The sequence below is a fragment of the Rhamphochromis sp. 'chilingali' genome, assembly GCF_963969265.1.
Source record: "Rhamphochromis sp. 'chilingali' genome assembly, chromosome: 13".
Lineage (NCBI taxonomy): Eukaryota > Metazoa > Chordata > Actinopteri > Cichliformes > Cichlidae > Rhamphochromis > Rhamphochromis sp. 'chilingali'.
The window spans coordinates 28,751,826-28,766,658 of NC_137940.1; the positions used below are offsets into that span (position 1 = coordinate 28,751,826).

Here is a 14,833-nt window from a genome sequence, read left to right on the forward strand (position 1 = left end):
TCACAGTGCTGACTTGATGTCATTTCTTTTAAACAAAAATCCTTGACAACACTTACGCACATTTCATAAGTGTTGTCACTTACAAAGAAGGGATTATAATTAATAAACGGGAAAAACAGGTCGAATAGTTTACACATTATCATTGTATGACTCATAGGTACAGAGCAATGAGGTCACAAAACAGACACAAAAACTGTTTCATAACATATGTGTGTCTCAGTTACGTAAAGGAAAATCTTTCTTCTCTCTAGGTGAAAAAATGACAGTCAGCTCATTTTTCCTGAAGTACTTCTGTATTTATTCAGGTTTTAACTGAGATTTAAAACATTTTAGCACAATTACTAACGTGACATTTCATTTTCGTAGTGATCCAGAAACTTTTGCTTCAGGAAAGTGATAAACAGCGTTATTTGATACACTTTTGAAGAGGATATTAGAATGAAAAGACTTGAAGAAATAGGCCGAGTGATCCATTTACATGGCAGCTTGAGCTTTTTGTGCCACTGAACATTACCCTCTGTCCCCGTCTTCTCTCTGTGCCACTACTATGAAGCCTCTCTCTCAAGTGTCCAAGCAGCATGCCTTTCCTCTTCGGGTTGTCGAACTCAGCAAGAGCTGCAGTATGGTGACTGCAGCTACTCAAGCTTGAAATCTGAGCCCATTATGTCAACAGATGTTACAGACAGAGGGGAGAGCAAGCGTGACAAGAGAAGATATTAAAGTGAGAGCAAAAGGGGGGAGAGATACTGCCATTTATTTTATTTATGTAAGTTTTAAAAAAGGAAACAACCAGTGAGGAACATTTGTCTCATAGCCAATAAAAGAGCAGTAGTGATGCAGAACTCAACCACAGCTCTTCTTCTCCTATTTGCCATCTTACACATCAAGACTGTTTTTTTTCCTCCCTGTATTTCAATTAAAAAAAAAAAAAAAAAAAAAAAAAAAAAACTGACACGAGAGTACACCACAGGGCACTTATCAAAACACACACACACACACACACACACACACAAAAAACCCCAAAATAAACAAAAACAAAACCACAAAACCAAAAAAAGGAAAAGAAAAAAACCCCACACACTGGCAATAGCACTTCAGAAAATAAATCAAGACAAAACATTATTTAACAAAAATGTCAATTAACTGACTCACGTGTGAAAACTGAGACCTTTCTGTTGTAAAAAATAGAAAAAAGGGAAAAATCTTCTTATTTCTTTGTTCCTTTTGTTGAAAATTCCTAGACTTTGTGCACTGCTAATACTGATTTCAACAGTCACTTAAACATTTGCCGTCTTATGTCTTACTTCAATCTGAACTGGTGAGCACAAGAACAATGCTCTAAACATGGGGAAAAAGCACAAAACTGTTTAAGTGGCAGAACTTCTCTTCACAGGAGGCGGCGCTCTTGGACAAACAAACATCACAGCAAACAGCATGTCCACAGAGAGGGATTCTCCCACAAAACAGGAAATCACTCAAGTTTTAAAGTTTCCTTTTAAATCTTTGAAAAAGATTGATGGAGCTTTGTGTGCGTCCTCAAACTTTACAACACAGACCAAACACGGGCATATTAACTGGACCCTGGCACAAGTTTTGCCTGCTTTTAACACTTTGACAACAGCAGAAAGTAACAATAGCAGGCAGTTATCTTACAGTGACTGTTGGCCCCAGTCAGAAGTACAACTTTACTGTTATCTTTTAGTTCTGGAAATGTTGGACAGCAAGTGCACCGACTTTACTTTACAACCTCTCATTTGTCACTTTAGACTGGCTCTGTTCCTCCGCTCAACACCCCTCCCTTAAAACACTTTCTCTTCCAATCTAGATCTCATTTTTCCTCTCCATTCCTCTTCTCATAAGAGCTTCAGCAGCAGCTCATAGGTGGCATTGATGATCCCCCAGGAGAGAAGAGAGCGATGGTAGTTGAGGTGGGCTCCTCTGAACAGCATGGCTATACTGCCACCCCTCTCTCTCCACACTGTTAACAGCACCTCTCTGCAAGGATTGAAGGCTCCACCCACCTGAGACTGAGCCCGCGATTTGACGACATTTAATGGGTAGAACATGATGCCAAGGCCTGCCCCCAGCAACCCTCCGCAAACAAAATCATTAACCAAGTTACCTGCCTTGCTAGTAGCTTCTGGGAGCTGCTCTTTAATGGGTCCCCTGAGCCCAAAGAAGAGAACATTGCTAGGGCCATTGCGCAGTAGTATGGGCACGAGGCCACGGTAGCACTCTCTCACACCATACTCTGTCACAAGTGTCCGGAAGGTGTGTGCTGTGTTGTTGAAGCGCCCGTGGTGCCGGTGGTCTTGTAGGAGAGTCTGCACACGCTCAAACGGTGTAAGGATGGCCTCTGCAGTTCCTGCCAAAGCTGCAGCAAAGCTTCTTGTAATCAGCTCTGGCACGCCACTGCTCCCAGCATGGTCTAGTAAGACTCTAGAGAAGTCCTCATACAAGCCAAACATGATGGCTACTGTAGTGCTCTTTTGGAGAAGTGGGGGAAGTAAGCCCCGATAAAGATTCCTCAGTCCATCCCTCTGGAGCTGTCGCACCGCATCGATGGCCAACACGCCATGCAGCTGTTGGCGGAAAAGGACTTTCTGGATCGGAAAGGTCAACAATATATTGGTAAAAGCTGCAAGGGAACCGCAAACATAGTGCTTCCCTTGAGGTCCAAACCTGGCGGTCAGAATGCCAGCAGACAACAGGGAATGGCCTCCTTTTGTCAGGGCTTGGGTCTGAGGTGTCCGCGCTGACTCGGAGTCCATGGTGCTAACAGCCATCAGAGGCCCGGTGCACCACAGCCTTATCCTCAAGCATCACATCAACATACTTCTGTAAATTTATGAAACACATTAAAAAGAAGAAATATCAGCAGGTGGTTTTTTTTATATCTCTTCACCCAAACAAAGATATTAAGTATGACATTATTTGTGAAGTACAAATAAAAAATTTATCTGTGGCTCATATTCTCTAAATGTGGCCTAAAGCTGGCTGAACTTTTCCAACTCAATAACCTGCCTTAGACTTCTACAATTACACTGCAACAACTGCCAACTGATAAGAGTATTACACAACTTAGCAGCCTGATACGTGCATGCTACGTCATGAGGGAAGCAAACCTGTTATGTACAGACTACACCCTTTATTTGCCTTGAGCATTAAATTTAGTTATTTATACAAAACATGCAACGCATACATCTTGTAACATACAATAACAGCAGTACAAATGGATGTTCCCACCAAAATTATAAGAAATTGTCAAAAACATCTTTAGTATATAAAGCAACAGAAAGGAGAAGTGGTGGTAATGGTGCAAGGTCAGGAGAGGTCAAAGGAAATCTACCAAAAGACTCTTGACACAGTTTTAAGTCAGTATTACAACACGAGACGACCACATGGCTGCTTTTGCATGAAATTGCATTGTGACATTGAAAACACCTGCAAGTTTAAAGTAACCAATATTTTTGTGTCTCTGCGCCTCTTTGTTGCAGATTTGCTTCCATGATATTTTAGAAGAAATTACCCAACTTCCCTGCGATGAAAAACGGACATTCCATATCCAAGCATACAGATCACTGTTAGAATTGTGACATCTAATCAGAAATACAGTCCAACCATCCCTTTTATTATGCTGCATCTTGCATGTTATTGCATAACTATAACAATCAGTACATTACATTTACTTTGGATATTCGACTGCACCTTCTTGCTTAAAACCTCTACATTTACTTTAAAATAAGTCATAATCTAACACAATAAGGTATTATTGTCGCACTAAATAAATTGTTAGTCATAATCTTATTTTGATCTTGATATTTTGACTCAAATTTGAGCGGAAACAAACCATCTTAACACAACCTAATCTTAGGCGAACACGCCCTCTGTGTACCGTTTCTTTAGGATTCAGTAACGTGTCGCATCAAGATTTTTCCAAGTTTTCCAAGACAAATAGCAAGACCTCTCGAACATAGAAACACTATTACTTGTTTTCTGTATGAATTACTTAGTAAGGACAAACACATCACTGAGGAGTTAGCACGCTTAGCGTAGCAGCCACACATAGAAATGATGGACTGGTTAGCTAGCTAGCTCAACGGTGCTAGTACCTGCACCCCTCGCTTACGTTTACGTTTAAGATAAAATGAGGAAGTGATGAGATATATAGTCACTGCATGCTACGCAAAGACAATTGTCCAACTAGCATGCTAAGTGGCTAGCAAGAAGAGAGTCAAACGGACAAGTGTTGATCCATGTTTGGTTGGAAATATCGTCCGCTGCCACTGAAAGTCAACAGGCAAAATAAGAGTCGCGTAGTTTTGGTAACATGAGGACCTGGCCCACAACTGAACCTTTACCTGCAGTGAAACCAGCCGCTGTCCTATCCCTGGACAGGTAGAGCGCTGCTTTCTGCTGGGTAATTGGGCCACTACTGTAGGTCGCGTCTGCAGTCCTAACAAACGCAGGTGACAGCAGCGCTTTTCCACGCCTGCGCACTGCTGTCGATCCGAAACCGTATGCATTGGGTAACGGCTGATTCGGAGGTAGTTTTGAGATTTATTTTAGAATTTATTGTATTTAACAGTGCAAACCTCAATAACTTTAGTTGTTTAAATTTTCCTGATTGTTTTTAAAGTACGTCATATCAGAATAGTCGTGTTACAATTGTTCTTATTTTTGTTGTTGTATTTTACCTGATCCGGTAGCCATTCGACGTAGCTGTCGTAAAACGACACAACGCGTCGTGACGTCACTATCGTAAAGCTAGTGAGTGCGTCGGTAAATAGAGATTTATCTTTTACTTGCTTTCGCTTCTCATTATAAGTGTAGTAGTTGTATTGAAATAGAATAGTTGGATAATAGGCGGTGGTCTGATGATCAGTTATTGCAAATATGCCGGCTGAAAACCAAATAGCTGACGCTAGCTAGCTAGCTAATGTGGCTAACTGTAACGTTACATTTGGCTGCTACATTAAAACACGCATGCATATTTTGACATTTTGTCACATCCGGCACCTAAACCCAGAAGTATAGAATGTCAGCCCAAAAGGACTGTGAGTTTTTGGTGAAAAGAGCCCGGGAGCTGGTCTCTGATGATCCCTGTGCTGCCAAAGCCTGGCTCATCACTGCCAGGACCCTTTACCCTGCAGACTTCAACATACAGGTAACGCAAATCATCTCCTCTAGCTGCAAAAGCTGTCAGTAAAAACATCTTCTTACACATCGTGTTTCTGGACCTGTTTTTACAGTATGAAATGTACATCATTGAACGTAATGCAGAAAAGACAGCTTCAGCCGGGCGGCTGCTGTATGACATGTGAGTTACATTTTTAGCGTTAATGTCAAGTTTCCTATCATGAGTCTGACCTCTTACTTAGTTTTGATTTCCCTTTAGGTTCATAAACTTTCCAGATCAGCCCATTGTTTGGCGTGAGATCAGTGTTATTACAGCTGCCCTGCGGAGTGACTCTCAGGATAAGCAGGCACAGTTTCTGAGAGGTGAGAGGGTTTTAACCCTTCATTGCATGCATTAAAAAGTGTGACAATGAACAATGCTTCTTGTGAAAATCTAAAGACTTTTTTTTTATTTTATTTTCAGGACTTTTTGAGACACTGCCTGGTCGAGTGCAGTGTGAGATGCTGCTGAAAGCCACGGAGCAGTGTTTCAACACTTTGGAGAAGGCAGAGATGCTGCTGTTACTGCTGAAGCGCTTTCCAGAGTCTGTGGTTCAACATGGGGTGTGTAATATTAGTATTTGCATTGTCTTTTGAAAACTATATGTAATGTTAAAAGCTATTAAAGAACCTGATGTGCTGTTAGGTCAATTTAGGAGAGACATTGCTGGAAGCAGAGGCATCAGAGAATTTGGAGACTCCTGTCAACTGCTTCAGGAAGCTTTTTGGTGAGTACATATTGTCTTTGAATCCATTTCATTTCATCTGAAAAAACAAACAACACTTGCTTCATACAGTTTTTTCCTCCTACAGTGTGTGATGTGCTTCCTTTGGTTATAAACAACATGGATATGCGTCTGCCTGCCAGCCTAATGCAGAAATACATGTTGAAAGCAGCAGAATTCTACATTGGTTATGTTACCCGTGGGCCCTCGCCGGATGGACAGATACAAGGTGAAGATACACTGTGGTGAACTTGTTCTTTGCTTTCTATTTTAGGGCTGTCACAGTGGGATCACTTTCACTCTTAAAAATTTCAGTTCTCTAGTGGGCTTTATAGTGAAGCCTTTGAAATATTTATTTTTTCTATTTACTTTGTTTTTCTTGTTTTCTGTTTCAGGCTCTCAAGAAGGTGGGGCTCTGAAGTCACCGAGTGTGTCACGTGCTTCCCAGCGTTACGTGATTGATGGCCTGACAGAAAAATCGTCGGTGGTGGCAGAACCTTGGGAGAAACTGCTGGATATTCTTGCTGTGGTTGGGGCACGATGTGAGTGGCAGGGAGACAAGGGACAGAGGTAATCTATCACTTGGCCTGTCACATTGTTATTTAGCTACTGCTGTTGTTCCTGCACGAAGGTGACATAAAGTGTAGGATACTTTGCTCAGGGATACCTGATTTGTCTGATTTGGACGCTAAGTGGGGTCAGGCTGAATGCTATCTGCTACCTTCTTGTTTTATGTTCATGTGTTGTAAATGTTTGAGTGTTTAAGGACCCCAGGAAGAATGCCTTTTTTAAAATTACATATGAGTTACATTGTGGGTAATAAGTAAAAAAAATCTTAATTTAATCAAAAACAAACAAAAACAAACACATAATAAAACAAATATAATGTGCCCACATGTAAAATATAAAGAATAGATGGTTAAAATGTGGATCGTTCAATGACTTTGAAGGGATTATTTAAAATTAAAATTTTCAAAGGAATGTTTTCATGTGTTTATTTGCACTGTAGGAGTTATATTGAGATGCTGCAGAGAGTGAAGGAGCTGTGTCGCTACCTGCCTGGTCTAGAAGGAGAGACGAGGGCCCGGTGCTGCAGTCAGGTGGTCATCTGCGCTGCACTTGTCCTCTTCCGTAGTGCCTTCTTCTACGTCTCAGCTGTACAGCCTGCACTGTTCCACGGTTAGCTTCTACCTTTGTAGATCTCCATCTTCATTTAATATATCTACGGTAATCTTTTGAGTAAAATGTTACAAATAGGTTTCAGTGTTATTTTTTTCTTTTTAGGAATCAGTGGGTTAAGTTCCGGGCCGTGGATCCTTGTAGAGGATTTGAGCTCAGTGTACAGTGATGTGGAGGTGGAGCGAGGAGCACTGAAACATGCGCATAAGAAACGCAAACTAGCAGATGGAAGAGAGAAGACTATGGTGAGAAAAGTTTAGATATAAGTAAGACACTTTAATTATCCCAGATTGGGAAATTCTTTTGATTATATTTGGATCTGTGTGTCATTATAGAGCTCAGATGATGAGGAAGGTTTGGGGAAAGGCCGTGGTCGACACATTTTAGTAAACAAGAATGACATGACCAACTGGTCAGAGACTTTGGAGAGCTTTCGCACAGCGAGAGAAAGCTGGGACCTTCTTCACTCCCATGATGGTCTGGAAGCTGGTAGGAGATTTTTATGTTCAGTCATGTTGTCACTACATCAAAAGGTTGTTATCAGAACAGCTGAAAATTGTACATTTTAATGTCTCTCAAAGAGTTCAAGAAGATCTGCGCCGCGTGGAAGACAGACAGCTGGCTGTGGTTCCGAATATTCCTCACCGACATGATTATATACCAGGCAAGAGTCGTTTTTAATTTACCTTTTCTGTTTGTGACAAATCATCTGCATCCCTTTTATTTGTTAGCAGCAGCATCTTTAGCTTATTATTTTAGCTTTAGGATCAAAATATGCCATCATTTTAATACTGCTTTGAATTAAATAGCCCCGATCAACGTTGGGAAATGCAATTATTGCATAAGAAAGAACAGATTATACAGATGCAGGCACTCACTGACCACTTTGCCTTCAAAAATTCCCTGTGACATGGCATGTTATCCTGCTGGAAACAACCAGAGAAATCAGAAGATGGCTACTGTGGCAATAAAGGGATGGAGATGGTCAGCAAAAGTACTCAGTTAGGCTGTGACTTTTAAATGATCCTCTCTGGGGTTTTTTGAGTTACCATCATCTTCCTATCAGCTCAAAGCCATCTGGACCTTCGCCTCTGACCTACAGATATACCTAATAAAGTGGCTGGAGAGTGTACATTTTAAGTTATATAGAATTTAAAGAATGAGGCAAATGCACGCAATAAAACTGGTTGAAGTTGGCAGATGAAACTGGCTATTTTAATATAATTTAAATACACTTAAGCTAACACAATAATCAACATTTGGATATAATATCTTTTCTAAGTTGTCTTTGGTTATATACTGATTATGTGCTAATGTATTATCTCCAGGGACAGTACCGCAAGGCCCTCTCTAGCCTGCACCAGATGGCTGCAGTGCAGCAGCCTCAGCCTGGGCCACAGAGTCCCTCAGGTCAGGCCAGTCTGGAGCACCACAGGGCCTTCATACAGCAGGCATCCTGCCACTACACCCTGGGAGAGTACAGGGTATACACATGCACACAAACACACTCTTAGCGTACATTATTTTGGTTTTGTCAGGAGACATGCATATGCTTATATGCCTTTCTTTTTCATAAATCATGTCAAATGTATTTATACAGTATGTTTTAAAACAAATGTAGCTGAGAGAAGTGATGAACTGAATTTGGGAATGTGCACACAATATTAAGGCAGAAAACTTAAATAAAGAAAATAAAGACAGTAATTGATTGAATATTTCAACTTTTTTATTTTTATTTTATGAAAGCACAGCTGGCAGGAAATATACTTTACTGTAACATTTATTGATTCACGTTGAAACTTTTGATTTGTAATTGGTCATATATAATTTATTTGTTGTTGTTTTTTTTTTACATATATATTTACTTAAAATATGTGATTGTATAATAAAATGTTTTGCAGGCCATGTATGAAAAACAAATCAGTGACACCAACTGGCCTGAAGGTGGCACTTCAGTTAAAATGGGTTAAAATGTCCTAGATTAAATCCAGGTGTTTAGAACAACTTGCATCACTTTTATTCAATTTTCTCTAAACCAAGCTGACAGACCTGGTCCATCACAGCTCTGTCATTTAGTCAGTTTTACTATATTAGTATAAGTTTCTTAGCCTAACAACATGTCCTTTGTCCAGTCAAATTGTGTGTAATAGTTTTGTATGGTGCTGTTTCTTTTGACAGATGGCCTGTGAGAAACTGCTTGAAGTTGTCAGTGGCCTAGTACCCCCAAACCAGGAAGCACCAAAGACCCCAGAGGATCCGGTTAGAGTCAAGACCAAAACGAGGAAAGGTAAAAGTTTCCTGAATCTACTCACTGATTCTGTTCATGAACAGTTTTGATTTTTTTTTTTTTCGCTAATCTGAGATATGACTACGTTTGTGGCGTCTTCATACAGAGTCTGTATGAAGACGTCTGTATTTATATGTTGCTTTGAGTACTGTTAACATTCCCTGTTCTTTGGTTTTAACCAGGTAATGACTTGCGATTACTTCCATGCACCAGCAAATCTGTGCTGCCGTTCTGTCTCCAGCTGATGCTTGCCTGCTTTAAGGTACATAGACAGGATACATCTGTGGAAATAAGTGGGTGCAAGGGCTTGGATACGTTTTCTTATGCAGACTTTGAGGAGACATGCTCCGTGCTGTAAGGCTTAATGAGACTGTGACAATCTTTGTTTCCTTTTTTCCCCCTTTTTTGGCCAATCAGCTACGTGCCTTCACCGACAGTCGTGACGACCTGTCCCTTGGTCACGTGGTGGTGCTCCTGCAGTACAACTGGCCACAGGGCGAGATGCTGTTTTTAAAGGCAGTGGACAAAATCTGCCAACAAGGCAGCTTCCAGTATGAGAATTTCTTCAACTATGTCACCAGTATCCTTTTTGCCTTGATTTCTTGCCTTTATTTTGGTGTAAATAAACAGTTCTCTTTGTGATTCCTTTATGTGTTGGATGTTGGTTTCCTTAAACTCATGGTTTTTCTCAGACATTGACATGCTGGAAGAGTTTGCATACCTGCGTACTCCAGAAGGAGGTAGAATTCAGCTGGAGTTGCTGCCCAATCAGGGAATGCTGATCAAGTAAGCAACCTCCTTCCCATTATGAGCGTTTCTTTAGTTGGCATCGTGACTGCACTCTCCCTTTCTGTTGGTGTGCTTTTAAAAGAGGACAGTGCTACTGACTGATCTACATAGACAAGGCCTGTGGGAAAAATTGACCTTTTAAACTGAAAAAGCTGTAAATTGAGTGGGCGTTTATAAAGAGAAGGAGTTCATGGTTTAAGTGAAGAAAGAAAAAACTGTTTTCTGACTCCTTCGTTCATTACTGTAGAAGTTCAGACGTTTGAATGCACCCTCACTGACAGTTGTTGAATGTTGCTGTCCCTCAGGAACCCTAGCCCTGCCCTGGGGGTGGAGTTAAATACTCTCCTGCTACAAGGGGTGCAGACGATGGACAGGTACCCCAGGCCCCTCCTCCCACAGTCCCCATCCCGCCCCTACCACCCCACCAGTCACCCTTCCTTCATCCCCAGCTTCAAGGCTTGTCATCCCCCAGTTTTAATTTGGGCCTGTCATTTTACATCAAGAGTTAGTCGTTCTTTGATTTCTGTCGGCGTTTGTTTATTTGAGCCATTATTCGCCTTTCTGTGGTCATCACTGTTGTTGTTACAGAAGACGATGTTGGTGTTTTTGTATAGTGAATTTAGTTATTTTGCCTTGTCATAACTCTTGATCTCATTTCATGTGTGGACATGTTTCATGTGGTTTTGATTATTATTATAATGGAATGTTTTATTTTATGTTTTATTTGAAAAGACTGAAAATGCTGTTTGTCTGATTTATGTGTGTGTGTAAGGAAAATGTAACCTGAAGTATTTATGAGTTATTTTTATTGCATAGGTTATATAATCTAAGCCTCTGTTTATTTTAAGGTATCTCATAAAACCCTATTTCTGACCATGTCTATGTTTGCATTTATTTTAAAAAAAAAAAGTATTTTTCCTCTTCCAGACACCACACAGTGACTCGAGGAATCACCAAAGGAGTGAAGGAGGATTTCCGTCTGGCCATGGAGAGGCAGGTGTCGCGTTGTGGGGAAAACTTGCTTGCTGTGCTTCACCGTTTCTGCATTAATGAGAAAATAATCATCATCCAGTCGCTTCCCTGACACCTGGACTTTAGCTTGTGAGGTTTCAGGCACAATTTAAATGCAAGTGGACTGACTTAATGACCAAGAAAGCTGATTCTCTGCAGACACATTTCCAGCTCTCTTGTCTTTCTCAGCCAGCACTGAACTCTTAACATGCAGGCTTATTCTTTACCTTCATAGTGAACTTCTCTTTTTAGAGTGTTAGCAACAATACTGATAGACAACTGCTTTCATTTTCACATTACAGTATGTGTATTTTTTCTTCATCAGTGGTACAAAGTTGAGATGGTAACATAAATAACCACCACATTTCATATTGTGATGTCTTGCCGGAGTCAGTAATGACAGAAAACTTAAAGTGCATTTTTGATACTTTTTGTTAGGTAATGTTTTTGCTACAATCTTGAATCAAATTGTTAGTTTGTATGGATGTTTCCATTAAATGTTACTTGAATGGTTTAAACAAGTTTATGTGTTATTTCATAATTTATACATTGCAATCATATCAGATGGTCATTAAATGCTAATTAAACAAATGAGATAAATTAACCCTAAAAGGTGCCCGGTCTTTAAAGGTGCAGGGTAGCTATGACGTATTTCCAGTGTATCCAAATACTTCTGTAGCCCTTTTTTTACCCCTTTAATCTGTGTCCCTCTTCAAGTCTTTCCTCTGCCCAATGCTCCTGTACTTGTGTGACTGGAGCATTGGGCAGGTCAGTCTGTAGGGCAGCTCTGAGGTTAGCCCAGAATAACCTTTGTTTTGCCCTGTCTTGAGGCCACTCCAGATATGTGTGGCGGTTCATCATGGACTTCAGCTGGTAGTACTTGGATGGGATTAGGTATTGAGGCAGAGGCTCAAGCAGTACCAGCACAATGCTGTCTGAGCCCAGAGTGAGACGTTGGTGGGTGGCGAAGTAGAGCTCGTAATGACACCACTCGCTCTTGACAAAGTGAGCAGAGAGGACAAACACAGAGCGCCTGCATTTCTCCACACAGCTGATGATGTTCTCAATGATCGTCTTTCCCGGCACAAAATCTTTCTCGTGATGACAGATTCTAAGCCCTCCTGCGGGGCCTTCGAGGTTGGGAAGAAGGGAATTGCGCACCCAGTCAACATCGTGCTGGCTATAAGACACAAACGCGTGGAACTCCAGACCCACCAGATCCTCGGGCCGAGCTTGTTGCAGTCTTGCACGATGTTTGGCTCTTGTCCACTGCCAGATCATGCCCATGTACCAGGGAACATCCAAACAGTGACACAGAATCACAATGGAAATAATCAGTGTCCCTGCTGGAACCAAAATTGCAACCACTAGAAGGCCAATGCTGCAGGAGACCTCTGGGATCGAGATGTCTCTTAAAGTTGAGTTTCTAACGTCCTCGGGGTATGTGCAGTAATAGCCCTGTGGCCAATTCAGCAGCTCAATACCTGATTGGTTGTTGTTGTTCTTTTCAGAATTGGTAGCGAGCTTTATGAAACCTCTGAGAGTGCAGGTACAGGTGAAGGGGTTAAAACTGACATCTAGGATATGCAGTTCGGGACAGCTTTCCAATATGTTCACAGATGGGGCATGGAGAGAATTTGACCTGAGCAGAAGCTTGTGGAGTGTGGGGAAAGTGCCACAACCTGGCAGGTCCCGCAGCCGGTTAGCATTTAGATTCAAAGTTGAAAGGTTTCTCAGTTTAAAGATGGATTGCGGAACCACCGAAATCTGGTTGTTCTGGAGGTCCAGTATCTGTGTCCCATTTGGTAGACATTGAAAAACTGACTCAGTCAAACTATTAGAAGACAGATTTATATTGGTGATGCTTGCTGGCCAGATGCACTGTGATGACTGGTCATACCCTATGGAGTTGACGCTGAGGTCCAGATGTTGCAGGGACGACATATATCGAAAACGTTGGCTCAGTAACTCAAGTTTTTTAAGACTGTTGCCTACCAGAGTCAAGTTCTTCAGGTTACGCAGGTTCTGACATTCAACTACGTTTTTACCCACCGCACTTGAGAAGATGGAATCAGACATAGCACCAAAGGAAAAATCCAGCTGGCGTATTGGACTCTGTGACTTGGGACAGGTCATGTGTATCATTGGTGCGTCAGTAATCGCAACACTCTCCACTGGCATGCTGATGAAAAAGTTGTATAAAGCCTCCTGTGAGAATTGGAAACTTGTTACCACTGCCTGGCTGGCTGTGAAAGAAATCACCTGTGATGTTTTGATCACTTCAGTTGTGTAGTGAGGAGGATTCTTTACATTCATTTCAGAAACACGAACATGTTTCAAAGTTGTATTTAGAGCCACATTTACATATTCAGTTAAGTCTTGCCATTTAATTGTTATGTTGGTGAGATAAAAACTCGTTGTGTGGATTTTCACCGTCTCTCTTAGCTGCTTACTTAGGTCTTTGTAGCCATTTATCATATTCATCATCTCCACTTCAGCAAACAGAGACAGAGCATCAGCAGTCAGATTACGGTCAATTTTTGGATTATGTCCAAAGGCTATCTGCAGCCTTTGAGCATGAACATCCTCCAGGCTGCCTGCTTCATAATAAAGTCCATCCTCTAGTAATAACGTCAATGTACGTAGTTTCACTTTAGCAATGTTCTTGAAGTCACCCACGCTGATGTTTTTTGCTCCAACTGTTAATCTTTCCAGTTTTACAAGAGAGCTGAACTCACTCCCCAATGTCATGGTAAGAAATCTGTTAAAGGCCAAGTTTAGCACCAGGAGGTTCACTGTGTGTAGCAGGTATTGTTGACCTGAGAGATTCTTGAGATTGTTGTGCGACAGGTCCAGATGTTCCAGGAGAGGCGTGTCAAGAAAAGTCTGTGGATCGATCTCCTCCAAATTATTCCATGACACATTCAGGAACCTGAGGTGAGTGGTTTTTTGAAAGTCTCCATTGTGAAGCTGACGTATGTAGTTGCGAGAGAGGTCTAAAAACTCAGTCGTCTGTGGCAGGTCAGTTGGGACAGAGGAGAGGTTTTGGGATGATCGGGCTACAAAGTTGTCAGGTGATGAAGTGCTCTTCTGAAGTCCCACCAACACGGCTGCTGTCCAGAGTACGGCTGCTGTGACCCTCATTGTAGCTTGTATAAGAAAATATAGCCATTAAACGGGTAGCATTTGTCCGTGTGTCATTCTGTCTGTAAATATATAATAGCTTAAAATGATTTGAATAAATTCTGATAAAGGTTTGTAATGTTAAAAAGTGGAGTCATGTTAACAATACATTATAATTTGGTTACATATACCAGGGTTATCAAGGTCAACTTAATAATAATTAACAATATTGATCAAAAATTTAAAAAAAAAGGAGATTCTAAATATCACGTTACCTTGGATGTCTGACACTGAAGAAGAAGTCAGAAGATATGTTTAAAATTCTACTGCTTTTGTTCGTATTGCCAACATTTAGGGGAAGATACTGATGTTGTGGGATTTTAACGATCACATTATAGTTTGCATCCAAATTTCATTGCAAATTTGACCTCTGATCTCACATTTACATTTCACATCTGCCTTTCTTTTCAAGAGTTTTGGAGTCAATACAGCATTGGCTCCAAAATGCATATAATAATAATGCTCGGAGTCAAGTTCGTGA

At 41.1% G+C, this 14,833-nt stretch overlaps 3 protein-coding genes across 4 annotated transcripts; 1 reads left to right on the plus strand and 2 right to left on the minus strand.

Annotated features, from left to right (window-relative positions):
• Positions 1-255: 255 nt before the first annotated feature.
• On the minus strand, positions 256-4,596 carry slc25a51b (solute carrier family 25 member 51b). Its single transcript, XM_080900747.1, has 2 exons — positions 4,362-4,596; positions 256-2,838 (listed from the first exon to the last, which is right to left on the minus strand). Exon 2 carries the CDS (start codon positions 2,784-2,786, stop codon positions 1,854-1,856), a length of 933 nt encoding a protein of 310 aa, XP_080756873.1. The 5' UTR covers positions 2,787-2,838; positions 4,362-4,596; the 3' UTR covers positions 256-1,853.
• Positions 4,597-4,761: 165 nt separating this feature from the next.
• Positions 4,762-11,690, plus strand: ints10 (integrator complex subunit 10). Of its 2 annotated transcripts, XM_080900745.1 has the most exons (18): positions 4,762-5,167; positions 5,253-5,320; positions 5,399-5,502; positions 5,603-5,742; positions 5,825-5,906; positions 5,992-6,132; positions 6,299-6,473; positions 6,913-7,082; positions 7,188-7,327; positions 7,418-7,571; positions 7,664-7,746; positions 8,411-8,566; positions 9,261-9,369; positions 9,552-9,631; positions 9,787-9,949; positions 10,062-10,155; positions 10,464-10,532; positions 11,086-11,690. In XM_080900745.1, exons 1-18 carry the CDS (start codon positions 5,039-5,041, stop codon positions 11,240-11,242), a joined length of 2,214 nt encoding a protein of 737 aa, XP_080756871.1. In that variant the 5' UTR covers positions 4,762-5,038; the 3' UTR covers positions 11,243-11,690. The 2 variants fall into 2 exon arrangements, with proteins under 2 accessions (XP_080756871.1, XP_080756872.1); XM_080900746.1 differs by lacking the exon at positions 10,464-10,532 and having other exon boundaries at positions 4,763-5,167.
• A 166-nt stretch (positions 11,691-11,856) lies between these two features.
• On the minus strand, positions 11,857-14,313 carry LOC308408552 (toll-like receptor 1; the record flags this gene model as incomplete). Its single annotated transcript, XM_080900887.1, has 1 exon — positions 11,857-14,313. One exon carries the CDS (start codon positions 14,311-14,313, stop codon positions 11,857-11,859), a length of 2,457 nt encoding a protein of 818 aa, XP_080757013.1.
• Between the last annotated feature and the right edge of the window lie 520 nt (positions 14,314-14,833).

Excerpts from the sequence above, each read along its gene's own strand:
- ints10 (XM_080900745.1), top strand. The coding sequence starts at position 5,039 with ATGTCAGCCCAAAAGGACTGTGAGTTTTTGGTGAAAAGAGCCCGGGAG. Across the intron at positions 5,907-5,991 it reads CTGCTTCAGGAAGCTTTTTG|TGTGTGATGTGCTTCCTTTG; the intron begins GTGAGTACATAT and ends TTCCTCCTACAG. Across the intron at positions 6,133-6,298 it reads GCCGGATGGACAGATACAAG|GCTCTCAAGAAGGTGGGGCT; the intron begins GTGAAGATACAC and ends TTTCTGTTTCAG.
- slc25a51b (XM_080900747.1), bottom strand. The coding sequence starts at position 2,786 with ATGGCTGTTAGCACCATGGACTCCGAGTCAGCGCGGACACCTCAGACC.